This window comes from Aspergillus lentulus (assembly GCF_001445615.1).
Source record: "Aspergillus lentulus DNA, contig: Alt01, strain: IFM 54703, whole genome shotgun sequence".
Lineage (NCBI taxonomy): Eukaryota > Fungi > Ascomycota > Eurotiomycetes > Eurotiales > Aspergillaceae > Aspergillus > Aspergillus lentulus.
In genome coordinates, this window is record NW_028322123.1 from 1,033,573 (window position 1) to 1,048,648 (window position 15,076).

Here is a 15,076-nt window from a genome sequence, read left to right on the forward strand (position 1 = left end):
GAGATGGCGCCCCTCCCCCCACTTCCATGGGGCACACCATTCCCACGAGCCCTCAATATTTAACGCGCGGCTGATGGGCCTTAGATGTCCTTACCAAGTAAGCTGGACACATCTTTGGGAATTACATAGCTATTCCTGATAATCCCCAGAATCTGAGAGCTAACAGAGCTTTCTAACCTTCCTATTATTTATAATAGGACTATTGTCAGCCAGCATGGCTGCCGAATCTAGTAAAGGATTTCGGAACTCTCTGGAATTCTGATTTGACCAATCAGATCACGAGAATTACACCATATTGCGATTCAACTCGCCGATTCCATCCCAATTAGCCGAGAACTATCTTTCCTGTCTATAAGTTCTAGTATGAGTTCGTAGATTAGAAGAAATAGACCTTCTTCCCTTGATATTCCGTGTATATGCGTTTACCATACAAACGTTATACCTCGGATTGATTAACAACTATATTCCTAGTATATAACGCAGTTATCTGCTTATAGTCACTAACTATACATGCTGCCTGTATTAGGGATTTTAAGGTAGTTAATTTAACTAGAATAAACTTGTATACTCTTAAATTATAGCTTGAAGCATAATTAGGAATTTATGAGATAATAGATGGCTCAAGGTATATTATTAACAAACTTTTACAATATTTCTACACTAGAGATTATGTAGAGATATCTGAACAGGATGATAGTACATACTTAGATATATCTGCACTATAACTTCATGAAAGACTACATCATAAAAAATTTAGAATCCATCCTGGATGTCTATTATTTAACGACCCCGCAAGTTCACACACTAAGGAACGCTATTCTATATTCTGCCTGAAAGAGCCTTGACAACACTCTGCATGACAGCTCACATTCTAAGCTCCATGATCATATCACATCTGAAGCTCCAACATTTATGAAAGACTTGCTCGACTTATATATCGCATAGTTAGCACGACAACGGCGCTGTATAGTGGCGATGGTGTCTAACCCTGTTAAGGTTACAGCTAATCATTTACACCCTCTATATGTCCTAGGGATATAGCGAGCCAAACGCTGTCAAGACTGAAGGAGACAAAATATAGCCTGGCGGGTATTAGGATCTCGCAAGGTCTCAGCTACCTGCAAGGGGCTTTTGCCAGGATATTGCGTGCCAGACAATCATGCTCTATGGTTTGTCCCCGCATCCGGCAGTAGCTTGACAATATTCAGCTTGCCAAGGCGGACAGCAAGTACCCCATTTCGCAGAGGTTGTGTTAGGGTCAAGACCTTTAGCTAGAAAAAAACCTAGCCATAAGCTCTCATTGGGGCACACGCGGACCCACAGCAGCAAATAGTAGATCTGAGTCTAGCTTAGCCCCCATGTGCAAGAAGCAGCTCAGCAGCGATGTGTCATCCTCACGGGTGCCAACAATGGCGCGGACGAGGGGAGGTACATCCCTGGGGCCAGAACGGTTGGGGTCAGTGCCTCATGAGAGTAATTCGCGAGCACATGCGGGATTGGTTAGGAGGCTGTTAGGAGGAGTTAGTCTCAGCCCAGATCTTCGACTAGCAAGGCCGATACGTACGATAAGAGAGGCTCGCTGTTAGAAAGGCTCGAGTTGGGATCAAGGCCATGGTGAAGGAAGTGGCGAATGACGCTCGGGTGCTGCCGTCCGTCCTCCCCTGGGAGGAAGTCTACAGTTGAGGCCGACACTTGAGCGCCGGCGTCGAGGAGCGCGGCCATGATGTCCGGGTGTCCGCTTCCGGTGGCGAGCTCGAGCCCTCCTCGAGGTCATCAGGGGTTAGTCTCCCGCTGGCAATGGCTTCCTGGGTCTTTAACAGTTCACATGGAGAAAGGCATTGAGAGAAGCATTATCGGGTTCCATGGTGTAGGTGAGATGAAGGTTCCTGCGGTATGTAGATAGGCTGAGTTTCGGTAACTTGGTATTTTCTCTCATATGAAAGTGAACAAAAGATACTAGTTACGCGTGTGCTGCGTGCATTAGGTAAGTAGTCAGAGAGTGTTCCTCACTAAAATAACCAGCAAGTACCACTACCTTGTAAGTTACATTAGAAGATACACCCTGGACTATGGACTGGGAATTCAGCCAGCCTAACACGATTACCCCCTCGATATAGACCTAAGTCAACAATATTACCACTAAAACAAAAGGCGTCCTGACAACCACTCCTAGCTTAGTAGGATTGGTTACTCCGTATATGATTTTCCATGTCCTTAGTAGTTTTCCAGTCTATGTAGCTTCTCCAGCACAGTCCTGTTAGTCATAATATATAGTATGACAGTGCAGAACTATGAAGTTCCTAAGCAGGTGTATGCAATAAGTCAATGGCCGTAACATATAAGGCTGGAATCTGCTGCTTAGTAAATCTCCTCATCAATCACCCAGCATAGGAACAATCCATATACCAGCAGGGTCTCCTGGGCAGCCCTATGATCAGCAGGCTGAGCCATTTTCGGCAACGACACCGAAACAGGCCGGATGATCAACAGCTACTTGACTGGGGCGGACTGAGCCAAGAGCAGCCCTCTTCAGCCGGGACAGGAATTTAATTTTGAGATGTCATACTATGCCACGAAAAATAAAGGAAAAGGAAAAGAAAAGGAAAAACTTCAGTGGTTCATGAGTTCCGAGTTCGTGCAGGATAGCATATGTCTGAGCTCTGAAGAACAGTGGATGAGATAGATTTCATTGTCTTTGATAGATACAGCCACTCAAAGCATAGTGAAAATCCATGTGCAGGTGAAATGATACTAGTAGATAGGATTGGTAATGAGATATGTTCCAGATACTGCTGGAATGATGTTATCGGACTAGGGGGTTGATCCTTCTGTTAGGGATGTTTCCTTTCATTGGTGCGTTGTAGTAAATGCACCTGACACAATTTAAACGAGTCTTGTGTCAGTCAACTGTTATTTTAGTAATTGATACTGACAAGGACTGATCAGCATGATTATCTAGGGCTGAATGAGGAACCTACTCATGCATAGACAGTCACCTGTGCGGTACCACTGCATCCCCAAAATGCCTACTCCGTATTTGATTGGATCTAGCTAAAAAGAGGCTTCTCGTGGACCCAGGTTGCCGACGTTGTGAATGACTATGCTGCTATAGTACACCGACGTGTATCAACACCCATGTCTTTGGATCATGGGTTAGGTCTAGCTGTACAATCATCACGGCATGGCTTCACTCAATGGCGACAGAGGTTGCATGGATACCACCAGTTCCGTTACTGCATCAGGGAAGCTATGCTGCTGCCTAATGCCGAGAAGTAAGTCTGTGGAGTCTATTACCCTACTCGTCTTTCAACTCCCTGCTACCTCAATGGTGATCCGATTGGACGGCGTACACTACAGACGTGGGAACAACCTAGGTATACCTCCCGACTTGGCATGCATCCTTGGCACGGACTTTGGCCGTTTGATCAGTGATCTGCGTTTTCTGATGATTCTCTTCCATATGTTGCATTCAATTCATTGGTCTCACATGTGATCAATACAGCTGCCCAGAATTCCATCTGTAGATCTCCTTGCGATCGGCATTCGGACGATTATGCCGTCCCATTTCCTCTCCCCTCAACCTTTCTCTGCGCTTGCCATTTCCTTAGCGGTATCGTTAACAAACTACTGCCAGCTATCTGAATGGCCTGGAATATGACCATTGGCAGTCTTGTCCGTGATTGCTCGGCGGCAGACAGACCCACGAACATGATGGTAGTCAGTGGCACACCCATGGCAGGGGTTTTTGTAGAAACCAAGTACGACACTGCGATTGTATCCTCGCGAGAAAGCCACACTCGGGATATTACAAAGGCGATAGTAATCCAGAGGCAAAACAGTGCGACGAGAATAAACACGGTAAAGACCATGTTGTTCGACGGGATCTCAGCGAACGCATTCGAAGCAAATGCGCCGTCGTAGGTGCTCCAGATAAGCACCAGCAAGGCACAGGAGCCTAGCTTGCTCATTTTCCATTCCAGAAGGACCTTTCTCACCTGGTTAGGGAACAGTTTCACCACGATCTGACCCACTGCCTAGAAGACCGAGACCCGGTCAACCGAGAGCACATAGGAACGTTTGCAGGAAATAGGAAAGAAAACCCACCAGTGGAACAAACACCGAGAGCCCAAGTTGTCTGAAGACGTATCGGTAAGTCTCACCAAATCCCAAAGACATCTCCGGCAGAATGTCCGTGTACCACACATTCGTGCTGATGTACAGCTTGATCAAGGCTGTGCTCACAAAAGGACCAAGGATGTTTCCGATAGTGGACTGCGCTACGGTCAAGGCTGCATTTCCATTGGCCTTGTTGGTCATAATCGTATTGAACGCAATTCTAAAATAGGCTTCTCATTAGTAACGGGACCGTTTATCAGCATCGAAATCTATTGAAGGCAAGTGTGCATACGCGGTAGGAAGACAGCCCATGATGACAATACCCACCAGCAGGGCTGGGTCCATAAATTGGTGATTGGTAGCCGCCGCACTAACGACCCCGTAGCTGGTCGACGAGGTCAAAAGGTAGCATTGCACCTGGACGAAGATATGCATCCTCCACCGGCTGAGGTTCTCCACCAGGACCTTTGTGGGCAGGGTGCAGCCATTGATGAAGAAGATGACGGCAACGGCTAGGTAATTGGTCACTGTTTGTTTCAGTTCCTGGTGGGCTTGCAGCACCTGTATCTGCGAGGCAAACGCAATCAGGATGCCCATGACAATCAGAAACCACTGATCCATCGCCAACTCCCCGATGCCAAGCAAGACCCGCGTAAGCCACGACCGGGATGGCTTTTCGGGAGCCGGGAAAGCCGTGACATCTTCATGTGCAGTCGGGAATGCCGAAGGATTGTCAACTTCGCTGGAAGCCCATACTCGACTTGGCGAACATCCATTCGAGGATTCTTGAAGTCAGAGTGATAAGCATATGCTACTAACTTTCTTATAGCAGCCCACGCACCTTTGTTCTGTGACAACTCAGGCGGCTGAGTGTTGAGCATCTTGTCATTCAATGCTGTTTCGTCTTTTTGCCAATGGAAAGGTAAATGGTAATATAAGAGGAATCGCCCTTCTTCAGACCAGTTAGGCTGCAATGGTTGAAGCAGGGTGATATATTTCCGGACAGAAGCATAGGGGCTGATATGGGCGGATCATTCTTATCAGGAAGACGGTGGGGGAAAGACTTTGGATATTCCAGCGCGCTTTTGACACTTCGTACAGGGGGAAAAAGGGGAATCCAGGTCATGATTGAATGGCTGGTGCAGATCAATCCCTCTTGGCATTGCTCTTACATGACGAGGATAGAGCAACCCCACTGAGCGTCGACCGTCCATATAGTGGACAAAAACCCTGTCTATTCAATTTTAGCAGAAATTCCTTCACCTATCATATTCCCAACATCTCAAGCGGCTGTCGGTCTTAGGTCTGCTAGGCAGCATGATTCGAACATCCCTGCGGCCCTGCCCTATGGACAGGGAAGATGGTATCTCATGAGACGCCGACAGAGCAACCTCACTACTTGTTCCAAATCCGGAAAGTTGGTCGGTAAATCGTACAGGTAGGAGACACGATTACCCTCTCAATATCTGCCAAAATGCACCTCCTCACATCTGCAACATACTCTAGCCCACGTTGACCCACCAGGTCTCATCCAGTAGAAGGACAAAAAGAATGCGTGGATGATTCTTATCACGACTGGAAATACTGTACCAATCACCATCCGCCCACTATCTCACGCGCTGGTTGCTGAGAAATAAAGATATGGTGATCTATATAAACCCCTACGAGTTCTCGTTTTGGCCATCTTCTTCAGATCCAAGCTCCAGCACGGCTATCAAGAAACACTTCCCCCGCTTAGTCTGTGGCGCCCCCGTTACCATGTCACTTCCTTCTCAAGTCCCCAGATCTTGCCTTCAGCGTCTGGCTGGCTATACTAGCCGTTCCTATGCCTTGACTGTCCTGCGGTCGGCCCCCAAGTGCCTGCCGCGCTTGCTTCATGTATCCCACTCTCCATTGAGATCTTCCGTCCCTTCGCGGGAGCAATTAGGGCTAGACTCCTCGTTCCCTACTCAAGAGATTGCGTTCCTCCAAAATCTAGTCAGGAAGTCGCCCTTGTTCCTCCATGCCTCGAGGAACAAAGCCGAGGAGTTCCGATTTCCGCTGGGTACCACCTTCAAGGCTCCCTCACGCGAAATCGGCCTGGATATGAAGGATGCATTTGCACAGGCCCTGAAAGAGTACGGCATTGTTGCCGTTGAGCTTGGTTTCAGTGACCCTAAGAGTCAATTTATGCTCGAAGTCGTGGAAGCGATGGGATGTAGTCCCGACACCCACTCCAGCACACAGGGTGCATTGGTATTAGCCTCTTGTTTATCTTAACACATCCAAAATCTCCCACTAACCAGCATTTCTTCTCAGTGGGACGTAACCTACCGACCCAGGGGCGTCATCAGCCAGAAAACCGGCCGCAACGTAGTCAGCATTTCCCACTCCCTGGGCGAATTCGCCTGGCACACCGACGGCTGCTTCGAGGTCAACCCACAACGCTACTTCGGGCTACACATCCTCCATCCAGATAAGCTGGGCGGAGGTATCTTCCGTGTGCTCGCCGTAGATGATCTCGTCAACCTACTGTCCCCGGCCTCGATCGAGACCCTCCTCAACTACGAGTTTGAGCTCCAAGTTCCACCAGAGTTTTACAAGGGGGCCGCAACGACAAGACACAAGTTGCTGTCTGTTGAACCGAATACGGGACGATATCTTGTGCGCTTCCGTCGCGATATCCTGGCCGATCCGCCTAGCGACGATCCGGCTGCCAATGCGGCCGTTGCGGAGTTGAACGCCATTCTGGATAAGCGGGATACTGTGGGAAAGTCTTTCTCTGAGGATGTATTCAAGGAGAATGTTATCCTTCTGATGGACAATGCGCGGTTTTTGCACTGTCGGACGGAGATTAAGGATCCCAGACGGTTTCTGAGGCGTATTCGGTTTAATGGGACCCCTGGAGTCCGCAACTAGGGTGATGGCAACACCTTTGTTACTTACCAGATGTTGGGACTATTCTACTTTGACACATATTCAGGTCTCCATATATCTTCGCCACAGCGGTCCACCCATTCGTGAGTAAGGATATATGATCATTAGATAAGCTCATATAAATATGTAGGATTAGTAGTTAGTTTTTTACTAACTCTATAGGTAACTACCGGACAATTCACCATGCAATGAGTTCATCGGAGTGGAAATCTGCCGTTGTAATGGGGGCATAGCTGTTTGGATTCTCGGACTGGACCAGATAGAGATGCCTTTTGTTTGTCGCATGTAGATGCGCTCAACGCGGCAGATGAGGTTCTGGGATGAGCTTGCGGGGTCGCACGAACAGCTGCTAATGGAGCACAGGTGCTGGCCCGCTGTGACGGTCACGTAGGCAGCGATGATGGCTAGGCCTAGTCAGCCAGATCGCCCATGCGGATGGGAGGAACGACAACAGAACGGTAGCAGTCGGTGTCGATGGGCTGAACGATGATTAGATCTTCGAGTGAGGCTATGCTAGCGGCGTTTTAGGTATCACAGTATGAAGATGAAGGGACTTCATATCAAGTCGGGCCGGTACAGATTATATTGTAATCATGTCGTTCCCCTAGAATATTGTGATCAGCCGAAGCCTCCGAGGTACATATCGAGCATGATTCCAAGGATGATCTACCGGTTATATATGATCAGCCCTCTTTACCGAAGCTTTAAATGCACGCCTGACGTCTGTCTTCCTAAACCCAGGCGCGCGGCCAAGGATAACAAGCCCGGAGAGAAGCCCTGGAGCGATGAGCATAGGAACAATCGCGCAGTATGGCGGACTGGACTCACGTGAGAAAAAACCCTCGACGTCCAAGACAAAGGAGCGAGTGCGATCCCTTTCAGCTGCTCCACTGGATATGTGCAGCGTAGGAAACAAACCCCCATTTACGTCCACCCCATGCAGCCTGAGATACCCCTCCACATCACGGCTATCAAACCACTCCCCTCCAAGCCCATAGACCTCCAGTGCCTCTTCACCTCCATTGGTTCCTAGCTCCGGCCACGGCAATATCCCCAAAACCCGCCGTGGCATCCGACTATTCACCGGGTATATCGCATTTCCCTTCTCATCAACATCCGGGAAGTGCGTACCCGCGCCGCCGACGGTGTAAAATGGGAGACCCGGTACCTCCAGAGGGTCCGTTCGTCCGCCCATCAAGAGCTGCCGGAAGCGCGGTTGCGTCTTTCCCCGATCCCTCACACAGGGGACGAGGCGGAAGACGCGGTGAATCTCACGCGGATCCGACCGGAACTCCGTGTAGAGACGAAAGGCGTGCTCGAGGGAGTATCGCTGTAATCGACGAGCGAAACGCACTTCTTGGAATGCGTAGGTATGCTGCCTGGTTGGTAGAGGAGGGGGAGGTGGGTAGTGTCCGGGGCATTGAACTTGCGCGCTGACCACTGGCACTTCATCGGATGAATCCGCAGATGGCTCGGTAGGGGCACCGGCCTCGATGGGACTATAACCATCGGCTACAATTCCATGAAGCCGCTTCAGGCTCGCATAGATATCAGGATGAGAGAGATGCAGCTGCGCCTCTGTGGCGACCTCGGACAGCCAGGTTACCTCTTCAGCGGCGGTGCGCATTCTTGCTTCAAGCTGTTCGGCTCTGGCGGTCGCATTTCGGAAAGCGGCCTCCTTCTTCAGTCGGTATGTGCGCTGGGCGCGACGGACCTGGCTGCGACGATCGGCGGAGAGGATGGCGTCCCTGCTGGCGTCCAGACGAGGGCGTCCTGCTCGTTTTGATCGGCGGGGCACCATGCCTGGATTAGCTCGGAGTTGGCAAGAGACCAGTTTCGCCTAAGGACCGAGTAAATTTTTGCAGATTAGATTACTTTTTGCAACAGTATATCTACTCTGCTGGGATGGACTGTATCAATTGTGGCGTTTAGTGCAGAACTAGCGTGATCCGATATTGTAATCAGTTTAACCTCGGCAATTCAATGCTCAACGGTTATTCCCCAAAGTTCATTGGTTGACTGCAAAGTCTGCAGTGTATCCATGGAACTGGATTAATTGATTCAACAAGCAATCCCCATCACGTCGTCCCACCTTCACCTGCGACTACGAATCAACCATAACCGTCCATGGCAGCCACCCCGAGATGTAGTGGGTCCCGATGATTCTAGGGCTGACAATTTGCCCGTTTACATACGCGCCTTGAATGGCCAGGATTTGGAGTCCTCCTACTTTCAGCATTATCTTCCCCAAGAGGCATGCTGGACTTACTACGCCATATATGGGTTTCTGGCTGCATCTTTAACGAGACTAAGTGAGATACCTGGCCAGAGTCGGGGATAGATCAAGGAATATCAACAATGTATCATCATTAGACTTATGAATGATACTCTGCCCGATGATTTGTTCTTTGGTGCGCGGAAATTTCGGTGAGCAGCCTCGGTGTATGGGTTCGATTACAATATCTTGTTCTCCATATCTGAGCCTATGTTGGGATGTAGTGATTCACAGTCCTCCCTTGCCAATTCGAACTCGGTTTAAATATCCTCGATCACCCTGGGATACTTCTTCGTCGAATCATTTAAAACAACCCCAGCGCGAAATACGGTTTAGTTAGTGGCGAGTTATTTTGCACCATATAGCGACGAAACGACGATTTGATAGCCCTACCTCTCCTGATTCACGGCAAGAACTTCTACGGACTTGTTGACAGGATGCCTGGAGCAACTGAAGCTTTCCATGCACTATGGAACAATTGTTCCTTGGCAATTGCCATAGTTCTCACCAGCTATATGGCACTGGTTCAGCGTCTTCGGTACCGCCGCATGGCAAAGATCGAGGCCCCATTCGTCAGTGGCGGGAGGCCATTATCAAGCATGACAGTCGAAGAAGCTCATGCAATTATTACCCAATTGCAAGAAATGGAATTTCCATATGCATTTGCCAAGGCTCGTCGAATGGCGCTACTAAAGGTACGATAAAGCAACTGTGGCTAGCTGGCCGAAGCGTTCGATGCTGGATTATCCGAAACTAATTCCCATGTCGCACTACCGAAACAGGCCGGTGGTATTCCGACTATGTCGAAGCTTTTTGCCGTTACTGGCCAGAACAACAGGCGGAACGCGGGTAGGCGCGCTGTTGACACGGAAGTTCTGTTGCGAGAGTCGCAGTCCCAGCCTCGAAATTCGGACCGTTATGCAGCAGCCGTGGCGAGAATGAATTATCTGTATGTAACCCTGAAGTTAAATAGCAGCCTTTCGTTTGGTCGACTAACTTGCCGTCGTTCAGCCATGCTCGCTACCGCCGCGCCAACAAAATTACCGATGATGATCTTCTCCACACCTTAGGTGATGGTCTTGCCGAGATCTTGAATGTGATTGAGAGAGAAGAGTGGCGTAAGCTTACGGATGTTGAGAAATGTGCCCTCGGCATCTTTCACAAGAACCTGGGCGAGGATATGGGAATCCCATTTGATGCGCTTCCCTCAAGCGCACAAGGCTGGAAAGATGGCCTGCACTTCGCGTTAGAACTGCGCAACTGGACAATCCACTATGAGGAAGAAGTCGCGCGATCGGCCGCAACAAACGATCAATACGTGCGAGTTTACGTGGATTCTGCGCTTCCCGGCTTCGTAAAACCAGTGGTGCGACAGATGTTGGGTGCTGACTTGGATGATATCATGAGGACAAGCCTTGGGTAAGTTCTGTACCCCATTTCAGCCCGTGAATCCCGTACGTTGCTCACAGTCCCAGTCTCGAATCTCCCAGCCTTCTCCTCTCCATTGTGCTGGGCCTCGTCCGACATTCACGAAAGTTGGTCCTTCGATTTTTTGCACTTCCACGTCCCTCTTTCCTGGCCGTCAAGCTCGTGCATGATACGCCAAACCCGGAAACGAATCTGTACAACTTCGAAAGAAAGGGCCTGCAACCATGGTACGTCCGACCCAGTCTCTGGTCCAAATGGGGACCGGGGGCGTTGTTGGTTAGAATATTCGGAGGCAAGGTGCCGGGTTCGCGCGGGGACCGGTATCTGCCACAAGGATATGACCTGATGACGATAGGGCCGGAGCCACAGAAGGGAAAAGGATTGGAAGAGATGAGCCTTGACATGGAGGTCATCAAGGCGCGAGGTGTAGCCACATGTCCGTTCTCGCAGGCAAAATCTGGTAGCTTCAAATGATGCTTTTTACAATATATACAGATAAGAAGGCATGCATGGAATGGAGTCATCCGAACCTGGTCAGCCTGTACCTATGGCTTTGTGACACATGTTGGGCTTACAGTAGCGACTCCGCTCGTAGATGGAAGCGACTCCTAAAGGAACCACGATGGGGGATTGCCGACTGTCTGTATCTTTTCGGGGACTGGACGTCAACTCTCGATACTCTGAGAGGCAAACTCCGTGAGGCGGAATTGCGTAGTTCCGGGAATCGTCTACCTGTCGCGGTGAAAACACCCCTGTTGCACCAACAGGCAGCCACCGTGGTTGAGGTGAGAGAAAGCCTTCGTTTTACCTGGCCGTTATAGTGCATACCAGAGACAAACAAAATGGACGCTCTGGGGTAGACTTGAGCGACCAGTTGCGCCAAATGAAGAGACAGCTCGACCATAATATGATCACGTTAGATACACTGAAAGAGCAGTTCTCCAATTTAATTAACTTAGTATGGCCTAACAATTGATCATAGTATCGCGGAAACGCTATAAGACCAAAGGAATCGAATTTGGCCACCGTGGCCCAAAGCCGGTCAGTCGCTGGGCTTACTGTATTTGCCTTGATCTATATCCCGCTATCATATGTCGCAGTAAGTGTTGCTCATTTGATGGATGTCTGACATTAGAGTAAGAGCTTTTTTGCTATGCCCAACTTGAATGCCAATCCGAAACTGTATCCGGCGGCAGCACTTCCTCTTCTGGTACTCACCCTCGCCGCCGCCTGGGTCACAAACCGTTTGATGCAGCGAGAGGCAGGACAGAGTATACCTCTACACGGCAGATGTTTAAAGCTCAGGGCTGGGGCTACCCGTCTCTCCAACCAACTGAGACAAAGTCGTGGGATCACTGATATTGAAAGAGGAATCTCGCCGGCTCCAGCTCCAGCTCCACCTCCTTTATCCCCTTCTCAATCACCACCTGCGGAAGGCAAGGGAAAAGAAGAACATGAGTCCAAATCAGGATCCACATCAGACATCACGTCTCCAGTGCCAAGCCCCGCTCTATTCTCTTTCCTTCCATCGACCGCCGCAGTAAGCGAGGATGGGGAGAAGAAGGATGTATCGTTGACAACAACTGCCCTATTTGCCGATCCAAATTCGCTTTTCTCGCTGCCAACGGGAGCAACATCACCGGAAACTCACTAACAAGCCGTGACGGCGTCGCGGAGGCCGTATTTGGCTCGACCCTCTGCTGCTGTGCCTTTTTCTTCCTGGCTATCGGACGCAGTGAAGCTATGAGATTATACAGAAAGTGTCTGATAAGTGATGTGGGCCGCGGTCGGGCGAGGAGGTATAAGCCTCGAGGGAAATTTACGGATGTACCTTGTCATGGAAAGGCATTATGGGGAAGCTAGTCTTAGAAACGTTGCTGTTTCTTGATGACCCATCTGAAAGCTGCGGGCCTTCAAGGAGTACTGCAGGCACCAAACACTACGCGCGGGTTCATCCATGGCATGTCACAAAATCGCAAGATTAAGATACTCTCTTGCAGATGGTTGAGACCACTGGCTGCTGTATGTGTAGTCTCCAAACCAAAGGGAGTAAGCCACCAATCAACTTCCATGTTCCAGTGAGGAGGGAGCCACGGAGCCATTTTGCGGAAGGGCAGTGGGAGAGTTAGGATGAGAAGAGAGGGCTTTGGGATAAACACAAAAGTAGGTAGTAAAATCAGTTCTCATGTGATGCTTTGTTACAATACATTTTGAAGCCTCGGAAGAAAGCTAAATCAAATATAGAATCGCATCTTCATTTCAAAAGAGGCTTTGAGGAAGTGGTTATGAGCTCGGAAGCCTGATGCGGGGGATAGTGGGGCTGCGGGTCTTGTTCGGTTCGGCCCGCGAACACCTGAAAGTAGTTTAAATTGCTTGTACTAATCACCGAAAATGATTACTGAGGGGCCATCTTACTCTGTTGTTTGTAGTGCTCTAGAACTTTTGTCCCTGACCAACAACTTATTTCTCATTGAATCTTGGCGCGCAACATTAGGAAAATAATAGGTTAACTAGATCAGACACCGAATTTCGGATAAATGTAGTAACGGCCCGGTGCTCGATATCCGGTATTTAACGGCGGTATGCCGACTTTTCTGCTACAGAAGAATTGAATATTTGATGGCGATCCAACGTCTGCTTTATTTCAAGGCTTCTCGGCTTCGCTCCTTGACTAGAACAGTAGCCAGGTATACGAGCGACTGTTATTCTGATATCAACCATGAAGAAGACAGCAGCACCAGTCACGATGCAACTAAGTACTATCCTGCTTGTATCGGAGCTTATTCACGACAAATACCGCCTGATATCGAACTCGGATGGGGCGGCAATTCTACTGTGTGGCTGGCTAAAGACACTTTGCGGTAAGCCGTATTCATATACCTTTCAATCGATCTGATTAGTGGAAGATGGCCCTGGCAGTCAGACCGGTACTACGATTTAAAAATCCCAAACTGCGGCGTTAGAGATCGGGAATCTGCCCAGGAAGAGCTCCTCATATCTCGCCACATTTCTCAACTAGAGTCCAGCTACCAAAGTCGGGCATATGCCCGCGTAGCAAATGAATTTTTCGATATCCATGGTCCTTATGGAGAACATACGTGTTTAGTGTTCGACCGATTAACAGAACCACTCTGGCTCTTGGGGAAGCACCTCGCGGGTATTGGCGTCCCTCCTAATGCGCTGAAGATCTTCTTGAGACTATTGCTACAGGGTTTGGACTTCTTCCATACTAAATTCCGTATCATACATACTGGTAATTTGCCTTCTCCTTATCTCTCTTGGCCATTGTAGACAAGATGTGAAGATCTTAAGTCAGAAAATTTCCTGGTGGGATTCGAAAACAACACCATTCTTGACAGTTACGTGCGCCACCAGGAAAGCCATCCTGCTCCGTACAAGATACGTGCTGCTCGTCGTCGTACCTACCAGTCACGCCCTGATTTCGGGCGTTTTCCAAGGAGGCATGCGGTGTGTCAAGATAACCGACTTCAGTACTGCCGTTTTTGGTGATCAGTCTACACCTCATACGCACGATATCCAACCCCGGCAATTACGCGCACCGGAAGTTCTCTTAGAGTGTGCGTGGTGGTATAGCACCGATATCTGGAATTTAGGGACTGTGGTAATCACACGCAGCTTTGATTATGGAGTACCATGTTCTGATATTGATAGCTTTGGGAGCTACTCGGAGAAATCGATATTTTCGACGGCATAGATCGCAGAGCTAATGCTTATGGCCGCGCTGCTCACTTGGCCCCGATCTTTCGTCTGCTTGGCCCGCCTTATTTGCGGTTTCTGGAGAGGGTCGATCCGACTATATGTTCTGGTCTTTTCTCCGACGATGGTACGACTTTCCATCCTTCATGACTTCTTCTGTACTTACACGTCTCTCTATATAGGTGACTTTAAGTATCCAGAGTTGATCCCTCCAGAGGGTTTCTCTTTCTCAAACCTTACACCGTTCTTGGGCGGAGAGGACAAGCAGCTATTTATTAGGTCTGCTGAAAGAATGCTGCAGTGGGACCCAGAATGTCGAGCGACAGCAAGAGAGCTCTGTGATGATCCTTGGCTGGATTACAAAGGTTGAAATAACCTCGTGTAACTGAACGCCATTATGGCCTCATAGTTCAGTATTTGTCAGTATTTCTTGCGTTAGATGAGTGGATCAGATATAGTGCAGATCAACCAAAATCCAACCCAACTCTAGGTAGCTTCTTTTAGAGTTTCACTGATATCATCCTACATTCAAGGTTCGTACATAAGCACAGACAGCATGCAGAATATGTTCAAGCTACTACCTCAGCATATAAACACCAAATATCGATAGCAGTGAAGCAGTGA

General features: G+C 49.1%; 4 protein-coding genes across 4 annotated transcripts; 1 reads left to right on the top strand and 3 right to left on the bottom strand.

The window, feature by feature from the left end:
- Nucleotides 1–1,465: 1,465 nt before the first annotated feature.
- ALT_0308 (uncharacterized protein) lies at nucleotides 1,466–1,722 on the bottom strand (the record flags this gene model as incomplete). The annotated part of the gene is made up of 2 exons (XM_033555154.1): nucleotides 1,466–1,508; nucleotides 1,565–1,722. The coding sequence occupies 2 exons, from the start codon at nucleotides 1,720–1,722 to the stop codon at nucleotides 1,466–1,468; spliced, it is 201 nt and encodes a 66-aa protein (XP_033411045.1).
- A 1,829-nt stretch (nucleotides 1,723–3,551) lies between these two features.
- Nucleotides 3,552–4,997, bottom strand: ALT_0309 (bile acid:sodium symporter family protein; the record flags this gene model as incomplete). Its single annotated transcript, XM_033555153.1, has 4 exons — nucleotides 3,552–4,034; nucleotides 4,105–4,336; nucleotides 4,409–4,901; nucleotides 4,958–4,997. The coding sequence occupies 4 exons, from the start codon at nucleotides 4,995–4,997 to the stop codon at nucleotides 3,552–3,554; spliced, it is 1,248 nt and encodes a 415-aa protein (XP_033411044.1).
- An 877-nt stretch (nucleotides 4,998–5,874) lies between these two features.
- Nucleotides 5,875–7,014, top strand: ALT_0310 (uncharacterized protein; the record flags this gene model as incomplete). The annotated part of the gene is made up of 2 exons (XM_033555152.2): nucleotides 5,875–6,351; nucleotides 6,415–7,014. The coding sequence occupies 2 exons, from the start codon at nucleotides 5,875–5,877 to the stop codon at nucleotides 7,012–7,014; spliced, it is 1,077 nt and encodes a 358-aa protein (XP_033411043.2).
- Nucleotides 7,015–7,705: 691 nt separating this feature from the next.
- On the bottom strand, nucleotides 7,706–8,833 carry ALT_0311 (bZIP transcription factor; the record flags this gene model as incomplete). The annotated part of the gene is made up of 1 exon (XM_033555151.1): nucleotides 7,706–8,833. The coding sequence occupies one exon, from the start codon at nucleotides 8,831–8,833 to the stop codon at nucleotides 7,706–7,708; it is 1,128 nt and encodes a 375-aa protein (XP_033411042.1).
- Nucleotides 8,834–15,076: the final 6,243 nt, after the last annotated feature.